At 38.2% G+C, this 18,297-nt stretch overlaps 1 protein-coding gene across 1 annotated transcript in view; it reads left to right on the top strand.

Moving 5' to 3' along the window:
- FNDC3B (fibronectin type III domain containing 3B) overlaps nucleotides 1-18,297 on the top strand; it is a 354,012-nt gene that overhangs the window by 256,729 nt on the left and 78,986 nt on the right. Inside the window, exons 8-10 of the mRNA XM_052638946.1 lie at nucleotides 2,388-2,539; nucleotides 6,854-6,913; nucleotides 16,781-16,919. Coding sequence (XP_052494906.1) covers nucleotides 2,388-2,539; nucleotides 6,854-6,913; nucleotides 16,781-16,919 — 351 coding nt within the window. The remainder of the gene's footprint in view (nucleotides 1-2,387; nucleotides 2,540-6,853; nucleotides 6,914-16,780; nucleotides 16,920-18,297) is intronic.

Below are 18,297 nucleotides of genomic sequence, written 5' to 3'. Positions count from 1 at the left end.
AAAAGCTCTTAGGCTTACATTCTTAATAGCTGATGAAAACGGTAGAGTTTAAAGGGATGTGAATTTATGGGTACCTGTTCAGTATCTAAAGTGCTGGCATTTGACTGAGCTATTTTAAGATGTAATGTTATTTCACACCACCATTCATAGAGTCAGTGTTACTATACTCTGTGCTCTTGGAATTGGGCCATTTATCATCTTAGCTGAATGTTTCTCAGTACCTCATCAGCATCCTTTAAAGTTATAGTTGAACTCCTCATAGCAAAAATATCTCTTTGTAAGTTAAGAATCAAATATAGTATCCAGTATCTCTAGGTTAGTCATTAATGGTGTGTGAGTAATTCAGCAGATATAGTGGTGTATGTGGTAGAAATACTGCCTTAAAATTCAGTCAGGGGAGCAACACACAGAGCAGAGCGTCGTGAAATGAGTGTGACATGTCAGTGCCCGCGCGTGTGGTTGGAGCACAGAGGAAACAGCGACAGATCCTGAGCAGAGGGTCAGGCAGCACTGTAGAGAAACTTCTCGTGAATTGGCCTCAAGATGCTGTGGGGCCCTGTGTGCCTGGGGTCTACCATGAGGCCCCTCATGCATCTCTCTGTCTTCATCAGGCAGAGGTCACGTCTTAATCATCTCTGCGTCCATAGCCCCTCACCAAGTAAGGTATGTTAAAGGCAGGAAAACGGGAAAGTCCAGAGCTAAGTCTCAGGGTGTGAGAGGAGATGGCATGCTGAAGGGGCAGCGGTAGGCAGAAGAGGAGCTCTTAGTCTGGAGTCGAAGCAAGAAGGGTAGAGTTCAGTTCTGTAATAGTCTTTTTGGGATTTTTTAAAAGATGTGTATAATGCTAGCCTGCCATCCACCTTGTTACCTGTATCAGAAACTCAGGCTGTCTTACTCTTTTTTTATTTTTCATTCAATGTTTACCAAACAACCACTACTCATGGTTGAATATGACTTGGGCCTTCTGCTTAGGGAGTCCCGCAGTCCAGTGAGAAAGGTAGGCAAATGCTATAAACATGATTAGCAATGGGTAGAGGTAGCAACAAGGCGCTGTGGAACAGAGACCCGATCGGGTGCTTCAGGGAATGCTACTTGGGGGTAGTGAGCCCTAGGCTTAGGGTCTTGAAGGATGAGTAGGAGTTTGACTAAATCATTGGTTAAATATATGATGCTATGTCTATTTGGAATAGAAATGATGTGGAGGGCTCTGCTCAAAATGGAATGAATGATAGACTGTAAAAGGAAATTAGGTATTCATTTCCATATTTATTATTCATGCTTTTATATTATTTTATATTTTAATACTCTTTATTTAGGTCAGATAGTGACAAAAAATAGAAGAAAAGAACGTAGTTTAGACATCTCCATCCATAGCCTACTAATCTATGGCTATAAAGTCTTGTATAGACATTAAACTTTAGTATATGTTTTAACTCTTATATTTTTAATATGTTATTTGGGGAGCAACAAAATGAACTGCAGAAGAAGATCAGAACCTTAAAATGCACTGATAGATTTATTTTAAAGAATTAGATTGTGCACTAGATTTTTGGCTTCTCCAGAAGCAGACACTGAAACAAAGATTGGAAGGCAAATAGTGTGTGTGGGGAGGTGCCCCAGGAAGCACAGTTAAAGATGAGACTTGAAATTGCAGAGGAGAAGCCAGTTAACTGTTAAGGTAACAGGTTAACCTGTTAAGGAGCATGTTACAGCTGCAGGCAGCTGGGTCTCAATCCTGCTGTAGATGCCCAGGAGATGGTGTAAGTGCTAGCTCAAGGGAAAAAGTTGGGACATTTAAAGTCACAGACTCCTTTTTTCAAGTGAAGTCTTAAGTGGACGCCAAAGCAAAAGATACAAGCAGAGCCTAGAGAGGCGGAACATTTCTGCACTTATCTCTGCTAGCTGTCAGCTTGGGCCATGGCTCCATTTCTGCCAACACTCCCAGCCCTACCTGCCCCATGCTCCCGCACCCTGAGGGTTTTCCCAGGAACCTGCAGGACTTCGAGGAGCATGGTTTGGAAGATCTTGGATTTGCAGGATGATTCGACATCAAGCAAGACTTGGAGTCTGCCAGAAAGTACTATCATGGAGATTTATCTCGTTCAACTTTTTACCTTTAGAAAAATTCTCAGACAAGACATTATTTTTACTTTCTGGAGGACCTAGTGTGAATTACACCAGACTTGGACATAAGTTTGCATAATAAGGACAGACATTTCAGGAGTTTGGACATCAGGACCTTGACAAGAGGAAACAATGTAGGATGGGTTTGTAAATTAAAATCGTTTTTTCTTGAGTTAAATCTGAGCCGTTTTTATGCTACTGCTGATAATCACAAAATGTTCTGAGGAGAAGTGTGGTGTGTGATTCTTGTTTTTCTTCCTCAGGTTTCTAATATTCAGGCAAGAACAGTTGTGTTGTCCTGGACGCCCCCTGTTGGACTTTCGTGTGGACCCCACAGTGGTCTTTCTTTTCCCTACAGTTATGAGGTGGCTTTGTCAGACAAAGGACGAGATGGAAAATACAAGATAATTTACAGGTAATGTATATTTCCATGTATTTTTTTCCAGCTGCTAAACTGTGAAATTGGCATTATTAAGGAGAATAAAAAACAGAAAAATTTAATGCCTTTGTAAATTTCCCCTTAAATAGTTCTTTTTAAGAATTAGTGATAATTACAATGTCAAGAGTTAATTTTGTTCAAGTAATTACTAATCAGAAATGGCTTTTATAGAGCCATTTGGTGTTGGTCAGATGGGTCGCTTGGTTATGTTAGTTTGCCAGCATAGGACTAAAGAAGATTTTCCGTTAATGCTGGCCGGGCAAAGAGTGAGGATGCTGTTTATCATGCCCTCCTGTGGTCACCTTTTAGGCCCAGACCTTTTGCTAGTCTACAGTGTGGTTTTGTATTCACCCTATTTCTTATCCTCTATGATAGTTTTCCAGTGTGTAGTGAAGCATTTTATTTGGAGGCTATCTTAAATAGAAGTTTATTAGCACACAGAATAAGAGATTATCCTCTTCCACTTTATGAACTCCCAGATATTAACCATTCACATGATTTATAGCTGTGTTCTAAATGAGATAAAATATTTTTTAGGGTCAAGTGTTTTCTCTTTTGTGATTGCTGGGTCCTGCTCAGATTTGCAGAGCAGGAAATGGAGACAGTCTCTTTGACCTCTCTAAGACTGGCCCCAGGAAGTACTGCGCGGGCCCAGGGTCGTGAGGTCACAAAAGTCCACTTCTTCCACTACCAGACAGACTGCTTTTCTCTCCTGTTTCCCTGCTACAGACCTTGCATCCCCACTTCCCCCCACGCCCTGCCCCCTTCCCCCCCCAGCCCCGTTCCTTATTATTAAGTTGCTCTGGGGATTTGTCTCCTTCTAGACAAAGAAAAGGGGGGAAGAGAGAGGGAAGGCAGCCCTTCAGTCACTCTCTCCTCTGACTGCCCATAGAGCTCTGTCATCTCTTCCTGGACTCCTGCAAGAGTCTCCTCAGGCCCCTCCAGCATCCGCTCTGGCAAGCTGTCCTCCCATCCAGCCTCCACCCTGCAGAAACAGAAATCAGCCCGTGTCACTGCCCTGTGAAAGAACTCTGTGGTGCTTTTTCAGTGTCCTCAGAATGTAGTCCTAACCCCTTAACTCTATTGGGTACTGTTTTGAAAAGTCGGAATTGGTAGCGACCTTCACAAAATAAAGAGCGCCATTTCCCCCAGCCTGCCAGGAAACAGATTCTATCAACGCATGATGGTCGTTGGTGGCAGGACCTAGAGTCCCAGGTGCCCATAAGTGAGAAATTAGGAAGCTTGGGAATGAAGTGAATGGAAACATTCCTGTCTTCCTTGAGAAACCAGCAGCTGCAACTCACCTGAAATAGGTTGTTGCATAAGGGTTTATAGGTCTGGATTTGTGAGCTCCTTGTTTTTTTTTTTTTAAAGGAAATGCTGAAAATCTTAGTTGAATTGTAAACGTTCCTAATTTTACACTATTAATTATTGAGCAAATTTGAAAAACTTTAAAGATAAAGTCAAGCAAACAACAGAGCTGTAGGCAAGGTGTAGACATTGGCCTTCAGTTTGCAACTTTTAAAAAGCATTTTATTTGAATAATTTTCAAATTTACAAAATAAAAGAATAAAGAGATCAAGGAATATGTGCATATCCTTTACCCAGATTCACCCGTTATTAGCTTTTTACTCTATTTGCTTTACTATTTGATTTTCTCTCCTGCCTTTTCTCTCTAAATCTGTTTTTTCCTATTAGTTTTAAATATCATGGTCCTTTATTGCTAAATACTGCAGTGTGTTTCCTAAAATATTTTCTTAAATAGCTATAATGCAGTTACCAACTTCATGACTTTACATCAATACCATATTTTTATCCAATCCATCATCTACATTCCCATTTTGTCGGTTGGTTAAATAATGTCTGGTAGCATTTTTCTTCCCCTCTAAGACAAGATCCATTCTAGGGTCAAATATAGTGGTTAGTTGTCATGTCTCAGTAACCTTTAATTTGGAACACTTCTACCATATTTCATTGTCTTCTATTACCCTTTTTAAAAAAAAAATCTTCTGTTTTAATAAAGAAAATTGACACATATACATGCTTTTTCAAAAGCAAAAATGTTAAACCTAGCCGAGCAAGAGGTTTAAAATATTTTAAAAATTATGGTTAAATTTTGAACATACAGAAAAGCAGAAAAAGTAATACAGTGAACTCCAGGTAATCATCACTCAGATTTAACAAATTTTCAAGACTTTGCCACATTTGACTCATGTCCCCTTTATCTTTATTATTGTTATTATGATTGAAGAATTTGGTAGCTCACAGATAACATGTCAAATTTATTCCTGCATAGTTCAATATAGGTAAAGATAGACATTTTTTACATAACTTCAGTGCTTTTCTGGTGGCTCAGACGGTAAAGAATATGCCTGTGTTGCAGGAGACCCGGGTTCAGTCCTTGGGTTAGGACGACCCCCTGGAGAAGGAAATGGCTACCTACTCCAGTATTCTTTCTTGGAGAATTCCGTGGACAGAGGAGCCTGGAGGGCTACACTCCATGGGGTCGCAAAGAGTCAAACCCAACTGAGTAACACACAGTCTCATTAATATCTAGAAAAGCTAGCAATAATGCTTGGCATCATTTAATACTTAGACCATGTTCAAACTTCCCCAACTGTCTCAAAAATATGTTTTAATGTTGATTTCTTCCCCTTGGAATCCAAACGGAGTTTACTTACTGCTTGGGATTATTAGGTCTCATAAATCCATTTTAATCCAGAATAGTGTCCTCATCCTTTTTCTTTTCTGTAAAGTTTTATATTTTAAAATGTATTTTTATATATAAATATTTTTAAGTTTAAAATTTAACTTTAAAATTTTTAATTAATGTGTAGTTGATCTATGATATTGGTTTCAGGTGTATCTCCCATACTTTTTAAAAATTCTTGACCAGCTGCAAAGAGTGGATCACTTTTTTTTTTTTAACCACTCTGAATTTTGTTTAATCTTCCTTTCCTGTATTTCGTATTAATTTATCATTAGCTCTAGAGCTTGGTCAGATGCAACCTTTTAACATTTGTGGGAGGTTTTCTTCAGGGTGGCTCTATGTCCTTCCTTTTCCAGCACACTGGGAAGCACTGGAGCTTGCTGGCCTCACTGTGATTAAATCGTGTTTAGGAACAGCCCATTGATTTTTTTTTTTAATTTTTAATTTTACTTTTTTTGCTTTACAATACTGTATTGGTTTATTTTGCTTTACAATACTGTATTGATTTTTTTTTAACTCACTTATTTACTTCTTTGAAATATAGTTTGCATACAGTATTACATTAGTCTCAGGTATACTACATAGTGATTCAAAATTTTTATAGATGATGCTCCATTTTAAGTTATTATGGAGTACTCGCTATGTTTCCTGTGCTATATGAGATATCCTTGTAGCTTATTTCCTTACCACCATCTTGCCCTTCCCCACTTTGCTCTCCCCACTGGTAACCCCTAGTTTGTTCTCTATATCTGTGAGCCTGTTTCTATTTCCTTATATTCATTCGTTTGATTTTTTTAGATTCCACATATAAGTAATAACATACAGTATTTTTGTCTGACTTATTTTATCAAGCATAATACCCTCCAGGTTCCATCCATGTTGTTACAAATGGCAGAATTTCATTCTTCTTTGTGGTTGAGCAGACACTGACATTTTTGAAGAACACAGTTATGCCCCTACAGACCCCTCTTACCTTTAAAAAAAAATTTAATGGGAACATTCTATATTTTATGTTAGTTGTTTCCTCATGATTAAGTCAAGGTTCATTTGCAGTTTCTGATCAAATAAGTGGTTTTATTTTGTGTAAGAATTATTTATTGGAATGTATCTATAAGAGAGCTGTTTATTAGTATTGATATGTGAGGGAAACAGATTTCTTGAAGAAAGCTGAGAAGTTGAAATGGTTGGGGTTCTCTCCAGGGTGAGTCTGAGAGTCACCTTCAGTTGACAGTTGGTACTGTTATGTACACATTTATCTGTGTATCTGTCTATTCAGTTTGCTTGCTTCTTTACTTACTTTTATATAGTAACTTTGAAGAAGTGATAAGATATTTTGGAATTTTATTCATAAGTTAACCTTACCATTTTCCAGATCCTGAGTGACATGATTTAAAGGAGTCTAATTTGCTAGTCCAGAAAAAATGATAATGCCAAATAGGAAAGTTTATTTCTGATTTATGGTGGAAGTAGACATAATAATTCTTGAATTGTTGTTTGTACATGACTATGAGACCCAAATCCAAAACCTATTTTATTTTTGAAACTGGTGTTGTTGACTAATACATGATTTTTCTTTGCAGTGGAGAAGAATTAGAATGTAACCTGAAAGATCTTAGGCCAGCAACCGATTATCATGTGAGGTGAGTATTTGGGACTTCGGATTGCTAAAATAAATGGTATGCTCCTTTTTAAAAGTATTTGGTTAACAGCTCTTGCCTAGCTAAAAGTTTTAGCACCTTTGCTCATTGACCATTCCTCAGTGTCCTACACTTTCTGGCATCAAGATTGGGAGTCCACAGAAGTGCTTCTGGTCATAGAAAAGTAGATGATTACCCTGAACAGAATTTTAAAATTATTTTTATAAAGTAACTTTTATTTCACATATTCTTCTAAGATCTATTGAAACATGTGGCTTAATGTATGATATTTTCTTTCTATAAAGCAAATAAAATTTTTTACCATATCAGTTATTTCATTATAGACCTTCCATGCAAACCATATGTTCAGCACGAATGACTAAATAAAGTCCTTCCCATGTTTCAAGTTTGGACCATAAAAGGCAATAGGTTTTGAATGTGAAGTCTAGTAATGCAAATATCAAAGTTATCTCTAACAAGAGCTAATGCAGTTTGCCAAAGCAACTCACATAGTTTGATTTGTAGTCTGAAAGCTCTTCTGTGATTTTTTTGCAATCTCTTCCATGACTGCTCTGGAAGGCAGGGCCTACTAATTTTAGGAAGAAACCCAGCCAACCACTGACCTGCAAAGAGAAAAGTATCAGAGCTCATCTGATTATCCAAAGATATATCAATTTGCAAATAGGCAGATTTCTTAATCTGAATGTGATCCATAATATCTTTTAAGTTTTAATTAAAACTTTCATTTTATATAATTTTTAATTTATCCAGAAATTCTTATTTTATCTAATAGGGTAAACAACAACACATTCTCTCTCCTTCCTTCAATTGCACATGTGTATATCAAGATTATGTAATAAAAAGTTAGCAGCATCCTTTGTTATACTTTACGATGGTTAGTTCACACAACATGCTCCATTGTGGTGGTATAGAGGCAACATAGCCTAATAGGAAGAGCATTATGTTAATTATCAATAAGCTTGAATTCTAGTCTGGTTCTACCATGAATTGACTATTTCAACTTTGGTCAATCACAGAGAATCCATGCCAAAATTTTCTCGGTAACAAAAGTAGGGCAAGTTGGGGTGTGTTCAGGTAGTAATATCTTATTAGCTGCATAAGTGTTTAAAGCTATGTTTAAAGCAATACATAAAAGAGCTGGTTTTTACATTCAGTCATGAAGTGTACATCTGCTTAGCTACCACACTGTTTAGATGAACTCTATGGCAACCATCTTTTCCCTTTTGAAAGAGAACTTTTGGATTTTGAGTCAGTTAACTTTAGCCCAAACATATTGAACTTTTCACACGATCTACAAACAAAAACATTTGTGTAGCTTGTGAAGCAGAGATGATAATAGTTTCACCATTCTTTCAAATGGTGGATTTAACAACAAAAAGCAACAGGAAATGCAGCACCATATAGGGATTCATGTAAATGTTTTCCATGAGACATTGTTACCATGTGTTTCTTTTTTTCTCTGTCTTTTAATGTTCACTGCCATTGTTTTACTGAAGGTTTACTTTATTAATTTTCTGCTCATCCATGAGCTGATGACATCTTTTTTTAAAAGATTTAAATGTCACAGTCTGCCCTTTATTTACTATCCTATCTCTTATTTCCCTTAGTTTTTTTTAAACCCCTCTTACCAAAGGGTAAACTTTAGAGTTTACTTGCACATGAATTCTTCTTACATGTCTTTTGAACACCTTCAACTTCCAGGCAGATAAAAGGAGTAATTAATGGAATCCCCCAAAGAAATAGGAACATGGGGTGGTTACCTCCTACGGGCCTGGGACCCAGACTTCCTCCTGACATATCAAGGATCCCACTTTCGTGACGTATTTGACACGTACGTGACACCACACGTACACAGCCTAAGGCACCACCAGCTATTATTTGGCCTAGCGCTCTACTGGCCAGAGAGATGGAGAATTCTCCCTCTCTTTGGTCATAATCTCTTCCAGAATTTTAAAAATATTCTTTACTAAGAAAAGTATATACAGTCCAAATTGTAGTCACTTTGATCTGGCTATGTAGACCATTCCTTCTTTTTCCTTATACTGTACAGCCTTTCATTTTTCAAACTAGGGAAGACTCTCAACCCCGGCTTAGAGTCAGTTTCCTCCACCCTGGATTGTTTTCAGAGGCAGCTTGATGACACTGTAGACAGAGCTTCGAATATGGAGTTAAAGGCTCAGTCACTTACTGTAGGTGTGTGACTAGGCAAGCCATGTTAACTTCAGTGACCATGTTTTCTCATTCATAAAATGAGGATAATGATATCAGCCTCAGAAAGATGGTGTGAGAGCAAATGATATATATGTGCAAATCTATTATAAACCTGTCACATGTATAGATGTTGTTTTTGTTTGTTTTATTGTTCCAAAGTTGTTCTAAAAATAAAAAGGACCTTCATGATGCAGGTTCTTTGAACCTATGTATAGTTTGACCATACCACTCACTATTTTATTGAGATAAAGATGTATCATAATTGTTGTTGAAAAAAGGAACAAAACCTTTTTTTTTTTTTAATTTTTACTTTATTTTACTTTACAATACTGTATTGCTTTTGCCATACATTGACATGAATCCACCACGGGTGTATACAAGCTCCCAATCCTGAATCCCCCTCCCACCTCCCACCCCATATCATCTCTCTGGATCATCCCCATGCACCAACCGCAAGCATCCTGTATCGAACATAGACTGGCACTTCGTTTCTTACATGATAGTATACATGTTTCAATGCCATTCTCCCAAATCATCCCACCCTCTCCCTCTCCCTCTCAGTCCAGAAGTCCATTCTATACATCTGTGTCTCTTTTGCTGTCTCGCATACAGGGTCATCATTACCATCTTTCTAAATTCCATATATATGTGTCAGTATACTGTATTGGTGTTTTTCTTTCTGGCTTACTTCACTCTGTATAATTGGCTCCAGTTTCATCCATCTCATTAGAACTGATTCAAATGTATTCTTTTTAATGGCTGAGTAATACTCCATTGTGTATATGTACCACAGCTTTCTTATCCATTCATCTGCTGATGGACATCTAGGTTGTTTCCATGTCCTGGCTATTTATAAACAGTGCTGCAGTGACACTGGGGTACATGTGTCTCTTTCAATTCTGGTGTCCTTGGTGTGTATCCCCAGCAGGGGGATTGCTGGGTCATAAGGCAGCTCTATTTGCAATTTTTTAAGGAATCTCCACACTGTTTTCCATAGTGGCTGTACTAGTTTGCATTCCCACCAACAGTGTAAGAGGGTTCCCTTTTCTCCACATCCTCTCCAGCATTTATTGCTTGTAGACTTTTGGATCGCAGCCATTCTGACTGGTGTGAAATGGTACCTCATTGTGGTCTTGATTTTCATTTCTCTGATAATGAGTGATGTTGAGCATCTTTTCATCTGTTTGTTAGCCATCCGTATGTCTTATTTGGAGAAATGCCTATTTAGTTCTTTGGCCCATTTTTTGATTGGGTCATTTATTTTTCTGGAGTTGAGCTGCATAAGTTGCTTATATATTTTTGAGATTAGTTGAAGAATCAATATAGTGAAAATGAGTATACTACCCAAAGCAATCTACAGATTCAATGCAATCCCTATCAAGCTACCAGCGGTATTTTTCACAGAACTAGAACAAATAATTTCAAGATTTGTATGGAAATACAAAAAACCTCGAATAGCCAAATCAATCTTGAGAAAGAAGAATGGAACTGGAGGAATCAACTTGCCTGACTTCAGGCTCTACTACAAAGCCACAGTCATTAAGACAGTATGGTACTGGCACAAAGACAGAAATATAGATCAATGGAACAAAATAGAAAGCCCAGAGATAAATCCACATACCTATGGACACCTTATCTTCGACAAAGGAGGCAAGAATATACAATAGAGTAAAGACAATCTCTTTAACAAGTGGTGCTGGGAAAACTGGTCAACCACTTGTAAAAGAATGAAACTGGATCACTTTCTAACACCACACACAAAAATAAACTCAAAATGGATTAAAGATCTAAACGTAAGACCAGAAACTATAAAATTCCTAGAGGAGAACATAGGCAAAACACTCTCCGACATAAATCACAGCAGGATCCTCTATGATCCACCTCCCAGAATACTGGAAATAAAAGCAAAAACAAACAAATGGGATCTAATTAAAATTAAAAGCTTGTGCACAACAAAGGAAACTATAAGCAAGGTGAAAAGACAGCCTTCTGAATGGGAGAAAACAATAGGAAATGAAGCAAAATCTCTTTTTATGATGCGATATTAACATTCTCAGAATCTTGATTCCAAAAATGTAAGTTTTTATCAACATGGTGGCCTCAAATATTATTTTAAATTTAATAGTCACCTATAAGGCCTCAAAGGCTGTGTGGAAACATTTCCTCACTTTTGCACAACAGAAACTCCAAAAGAATTCCGTTACTATATAGCTGCAAAATGAGCCGTTATATTCGTTGCCATTTTTATTTATTTGTACATTACCAATTTAGAGAGTGTTGCCTTGGAGGAAGTGTGGCGAGCTGATGATGAAAACAAGGATGCTTCTTTTAGCAGCACCTAGCCGACTGTATTCCTCTTCCAGTTGTTAGTAGTAAACATTTTGACAAGGGCCGGCAGAAATATCTGTCCAGATAACTCTTCCGTAGAGTGACGAGTTTCTTTCTCGGGTACTGACGTCTCACCTGGGGCTCCTTTCTTTGTTGCTTCTGATTTTGCTACTCTGATCCCATCCCCTTCACACTGATTGCTTGTTATCTCTATGAGTTCTTTTCCAACTTTTTCCTCCCTCCTATTAGTGCATATTGGCTGAGTTCATCAGCCAGATACACAACCATTTTTTAAAGTGGCTGTCATGGCTCAGTGGAGCAATGGATAGCACATTGGACTGCTAGAGTAGCAGTCTCTCGGTCATGGAGCTCTGTCATTGAGCTGTCTGGGGCTTGGCATCGGTCTCCAGGCAAGAGTCGCTCTTGACTTCTAGTTGCCGTCACCTCACTCTTATTGGGAATAATTTATTAAGAGACCAGTGGCATCTTTGAGACTGCGCTATAGATCATGTGTCTGTGGCTGTTTAGACTGGCACTTGCCATGCCTTCCACGCCAAATTCCATGTTGAAAATTGTATCCTGAGACATTCCAGGCTTTAAAGATTTTTTCCCTCAGTTTTTGCTTTTTATTTTTGTGTCATTACTCCACATATTCAACCACCTTTTTTTTCTCCTAGTGATTGAGGAAAGTAATTCCTCAACAATTCCTCTATTATGTTGATTTAAAAAATCTAGGTGCTGAGTCCTGAGTTGTTTTTATTAAAGTCATCACTTTAATTACCCAGTTCTTACACAAATTGCTTCTTTTGGTTTAAAAAGAGTCAGTTTGTTATTGGCAAAGTATATTTATTCAGTGCTTCCATAAAAGGCATTGTGTTATGCATTGTACAACACCACCAATGCAAAATTTCCAGTGTGTGTGTATGTATGTTGAGGAAGAAAAAGTAATAAGAAAAATCTAGTACATATATACACATAAATAAGTCACATTCTATTTTATAATACTTATGCATAAGTATGTAACTTTTATAATCAAAAACATTTATATAATCATTTGTTTACACATATACAAAGAGAAGTATATTCCTTTTTTAATTGGTAGTTTTATAATTAATACTGACATTGAAGCAATCCTTTTACTGTGGGAGTCAAGAATTTACATTTTTATAAATGATAGGATAATCAAAAATTTGAGTGATGAATTGATAGCAATTTCATGACAAAATGTGAAGCTATTTTCCAGTCACTGGCATAAACAATTTGGCAAAGAAGTTGCCCAGAGATGATATCATGTAATAACATTTCCCAGAAAAATTATGTGATGAAACGTTTCCAAAAATATGGGCTTGACTAGCTCAGAGTAGGGTTATGAAATAGGTGTTATTGACTAGAAATTGTGGCTCCTAGTATGTTACAGATGTGCTGGAGGAAGTTGGAGGCAAATTTCTGAAATTCTTGGAGCACCTGTTTCATAAGCACTTAGTTAGTATTTAAACCGAAGCAAATGTAAAAAACCCAGCACAAGATTAATTAGAAAAGTGTCCTCCTTTCTGCTAGTATAAATGCTCAAAGAACTGAATTGTTTGCTGATATATTTAACCTAGGACTTTGGTCCACCTCTACAGATCCTCCTATCACATGGTGATTAGTAGACAAAACACACCATCATGTGAGAAACATTACTGCAGCATTCTTGAAAATGTAATGCCATTTCCGGAGACTTTTCTGTGAAAGTTGCTGGTAAAAACGGAGCCGGTAATTATTGCAGTTAGTTGCTATCTGTTCACTAAACCATTTGAATTGACAGACGTAATCATAAGGCACTTAGATAACCATGTCAAGTTTTAGATCCTGTGTGCAGCACATTTATAAAATGCCACATAAAATGAGTCTTGTTTCCTTTGCAGACAGATTTTTATCAGTGCAGAGCATTGACTCTCATTTAGACAAACCGTGGTATTCTCTGAGTTTAAGACAATGGGAATAACTCCTGGTGGCCCACAAACTGTGCGTCAACTCCCTCAGGTTTTCACTTGTGCCATCAGGCCCCTTCATTCTGCTGTCGTTCTCCCAGGCTGGCTGTCAGGAGCCTCCTTTATTCGTGTTTTGCCAGCCTGAGTATGGATTTGTGATGCCAAGAATCTCATTAAAAATAGAGTGAACTTAGGACTGAGTCCAGGTCTTCCCATGTAACTACCTGTGGTCTGCCAGTTCTTGGCAGGCCCGCCCCCTCCCTCCTTTCCCCTGCTGTGTTACCCACGTGCAGTGCTGGTGCTGAATGTGTTTGTGGATTTTCAGGACTCGGTCTCCCTGAGTATAGTCTGAACTCATAAGCAGATGCCTACTGACCACAGCGTGAGATATCTTCTGGTAATGAAAGTGGGTAAAAGGCAGCTAAAAAGCCACCTCAGGGCCAGGTAGACAGTAGGGAGTGATAGGGACTGTGAACTGGACAGCGCCTGCCCCATCTATAGAGGAGCTGCTCTCAGTTTCATTTAATTTCTATCATTTTGGACTTTGGTCCAGTGGTTAAGAATCTGCCTGCCATTGCAGGGGACATGGGTTTGATCCTTGGTCTGGGAAGATCCCACATGCTGCAGGGCAACTAAGCCCATGGGCCGCAGCTACTGAGCCTGGGTTCTAGGGGCCTCGAATTGCAACTTATGGAGTCCACATACCACAGCCACTGGAAACCCGTGCACCCTAGAGCCTGTGTTAAAAAGAAGCCCCCCAGTGAGGAGCCGGTGTACCACAACCAGAGAGTAGCTCCCACTTGCTGCAGCTAGAGAAAGCCCATGCACTGCAACCAGGACCCAGCACAGCCATAGATCAATCAATCAAAATAATTCAGTGTCTGCAGCTCAGTGTTGCTACAACTTATACTTTTCAAGAGAAGCCAGGCATTCCTTTTTTTAAAATGAGATCTCCATTTTCTCCAACATGGGCTTAATTTTTGACTTTTTATTTCTGAAGATTTCAGTAGTCAAAAGTGGACAGTAATTTAATGAACTCTCATAAGCCCACCACCCAACTTTTTATTTCCTTGGTGCCTTCACCAGCCCGCTCCCCCAACAGTTATTTTGAAGTAAAGTCCAGACATACTATTTCACCTGTGAACCACATTACCATCATCACACACCCCATGCCCATCCAACATAAACAAAAATTGTAAATTCCTTAATGTCTTTAAAGTCCAGAGACTGTTCCCATTTCCTCAACTGTCCTAAAAATGAAGGTTTTGTTTCTTCAGTTTGTTGTAATTGGAATTCAGACATGGTCTGCATATTATGTTTGGCTGATAGCTGTTAAATTTCTCTTAAGCTATAGATTTTTCCTCCATCCTTTTTTCTCTTCTTGCAATTATTTGTTGAAATAATAAATAAAATTCTGTCTGTAGAATTTTCCACATTGTGAATTAGGCTGATTGCATCCCTGTAGTGTTGCTTAATGGTGTTCTCTCCACATTTCCTATAAAGCAGTGCTTAAACATACAGGTTCTGTTTTTCTGGCAGAGATAGTGGCATGATCTCTCCTTAGGAGTGCGTGATGTCTGCTCATCTCTTCTGGTGGTCATTGCCAATGTTCTTTAATTCATAGGTAGAGGTGATATTTTAATACTGTCTTTCTTCCCTCCCCCCACACATATTTTGGGCCAAATAAAACCCATGAGTGATCAGCGGGAGAATTCAACTGATCTATTAAAGTTCAAGCTGGAACCCTGCCCATGTCTGGAACATTCTGATTCATTTTAAGCAACTTACTCCCAACAAGCCTGTCCTGATGCACGGAAATGATCCTGCCAAATCTGCCATTCCATTTTCTATTATCATTTGCCTACTTACAGTGAATGCAAAAAGGGGCCTTTCCTTCATCAGGTTGGGTGAGCCTAACGATAAAGCATCTTGTTTGGATCACGTGTCATGGTATGCTCCCCTAAGGCAAACAAGTCAAATAGCCAGCAAATATATGTTTTACCTTTTAGAATGGAAGGGAGGCATGTCTGTTAGTCCTTTTGACTTGTATGGCCTTTGTAAAATTTTTGTGGTGGACTTTGAGGAGAAAGGATTTTAAACATCTTATACCTAGGTAGGTCCTATTTTCCATAATGTTATCTTTAGCTGTTGTTTATTCATTGAGCAGAGTGAGGGGAAGCGGATTGTGGGTGTTTAGAAAAACATAATTGCAGGATGAGTCAGGACATTGGGGAATACAGGATAGCAGTTAGATCTCCATGACTGAGTACAGTTGATCCAGCTTTCCAGCTGTGGAGCTTTGGGAAGTTTACTTCACTTCTCCAGACTGAGTGTTCTTCTGTCTTTAACGGCACCTCATAAAGAATTGTTAAGAACTAAGGGCTTGATGTATTTACCAATTCTGAATAGCTTAATTCATGCATCTTTTTTGGCAGCAAAGGTTTCTTTGTTGTCTTTTTGGAAGAGTATATTTTCAAGCTTTTTAAAAAAAATCCCCAATATTTTTTTTAAAAGAAAGAAAGATGATAAAAATCAGCATAATCCTATTTTATGCTATTTGCAAGGAGTGTTGTTTTATAATAGTGTGTTACATGCTTTTTCTTCACAGCTTCTCTGAGAAATCAGGTCCATATGTTGAGTGTTGAGCCAGGCATTTTAATGTTCAGAGTGCACATTTTTAATCTTGGCTCCAGGTGTAAGAGTTAGATGTTCACATGGATAAACTGTACCTGAACGATGTTGTTATTGAATTAAAGAAAGATGCACTTGGCAGTAGCAAGCCTGTTTCTGTGTGAAGTGTCCATATTTCTATTTAAATATCTACAATATGATAAACAGTTCAAAGATGGTATCTACCTTACTGTTTGTATTTCCACCTCTCTCTCGGTTTGTGGACACTCCCCACCATTTCTTGTCTCCTTCCACCCAACCCTTAACTGCACTTCTAGCCTTATTCTAGACAAAGTCAACCAGAGAGGGGCTTGATGGATTTTAGAATATATATTTGGAGACCATTTCAGGGAATAAGGATATGTCCTTATTTAGCATATTCTTTTCCGGTCAGTAGACTCTGCCTATCTTAAATGAGGCTGGGTGGTTCTGACAACTAGTAGGTGGAGAGAATACATTGAGGCACGTGGCCTGCTGGAATTATTTTCCCCTGAAAATGGTTACCATAGTAAGGTCAGAACAAGACTAGCAAATAAGAATAAGGGTCACAGTGTGTATTACATAAATTCTGTTCCTGTAGGGAAACCCTGGGACAAAGCTGAGATTAACACGCTAGTCTTGTGTGATAGGCCTCTGCCACTGACTGTATGTGTGTTTCCGTTTTCAGGGTATACGCTATGTACAATTCCGTAAAGGGTTCCTGCTCTGAGCCGGTTAGCTTCACCACCCACAGCTGTGCACCTGAGTGTCCCTTCCCACCTAAGCTGGCACACAGGAGCAAAAGTTCACTAACCTTGCAGTGGAAGGTGGGTAACGCAACGTGTCAAGAATATTCTGAAGTCTGTGGCTGTTTGAAACATTTATTTAGCAATATTCCACTTTGGTGTTGGCATTTTCTGCATTTTGACTGTGAAACAAATTATTGTAATATCAAAAGTTACCATCTCTGTAAAAATTGGGCCAAAGAATGAGAGAGAGAACTGTGAAATCAAGGTTTAGCTTTCTTTGCAGGGGTGTCTCTTAGGGTCATGAGCAGTTCTTTATACGTGGTAAAAATACTTAAGATACCTAAATGTCATCACTTTCTAATAGTTTAATTCATTTCAACAGACATGTGAAGACTTGAATAAAAAGTTTTGTGAAGAAAGATTTAGAGCTAACTTAGATTTATGGTCTACTGGCTTCTTTGAGTGGTGACTCTGAAATGTCTAATACTTAAATCTGTCTAGAATGTTTAGTGTTCTAAACTACATTAAGGTTTCATTAAATTTTTGCCAGTTAGACCTTAGATCAGTTAGGATTACTAATTATTTTTTAACATCCGAATTATGTAGTGGTTTTCATGAAATACAACTTTTGGGCTACCAACAACTCTTGAGAAAGAGAGCCCCTTAAAGTGTATTATTAACTTACTAGTCATAGTTGTGTATTTGTAAGAAAACAGACTGGTATCAATCTCTATAGCGATTATTTCTATGTACTTACTTATACTTTAAAATATAGTTCAAAATGTAAAATTAATAGAAGTCAAGATAATAAAGACTTATAGTACTGGGAAAGAACACTAATGTGCAAATAGGATGACTTAGGGAGATGCGTTATTGGTGAAGAAATACATTGTCCTTTTGTTCTTAGATCAGAGGATCCAGTTTATCCAGGAAGCGGTTAAAAACAGTTGAGTGTAGTCGTTAGCAACAGAGCATGGGCTTCCGTAGACCCCTCTGGTACATTGAGCATGTTATTTGGACAAAGGCAAAGTTGTAGAATCTGAACTATTTTATTTTCCTTCCTGGCTTCCAGGGATAGTCCAGGTCAGTGATTCCCCACCTTTTCCGTTTTAACACCCAACTGGTCATCACTGTTTAAGTTCTTGAAGCATACACATCCCCTTTAAAATGTGTTCATTATTTACACATATACATATGTAAACACATCTTAAGGAAAGAATCAAAAGCCATTTTGTTAAGATTCCCAGAGGGACCGTGGGGTCTTACAAACCTTAAGTTGGGAATCACTGATACATTCTGCTTAAAACTTGGATGTAATTCAGGTCTCAGGCAGACCAGCAACTTCAAGAGAAAGGTTTTTTACTAGGAGGAAAATGTTTCACATTTTCTTTCTCCCTTTATTTAGTTGTAAATCAGAAGCATATTTTTGTTCCATTCAGTTATGTGCCAAGTTGAA

The sequence above is a fragment of the Budorcas taxicolor genome, chromosome 1 (genome assembly GCF_023091745.1).
Source record: "Budorcas taxicolor isolate Tak-1 chromosome 1, Takin1.1, whole genome shotgun sequence".
Classification (NCBI taxonomy): domain Eukaryota; kingdom Metazoa; phylum Chordata; class Mammalia; order Artiodactyla; family Bovidae; genus Budorcas; species Budorcas taxicolor.
Note: the sequence above shows the minus strand (reverse complement) of the source record. Positions and strands in the feature narration are given on the sequence as shown.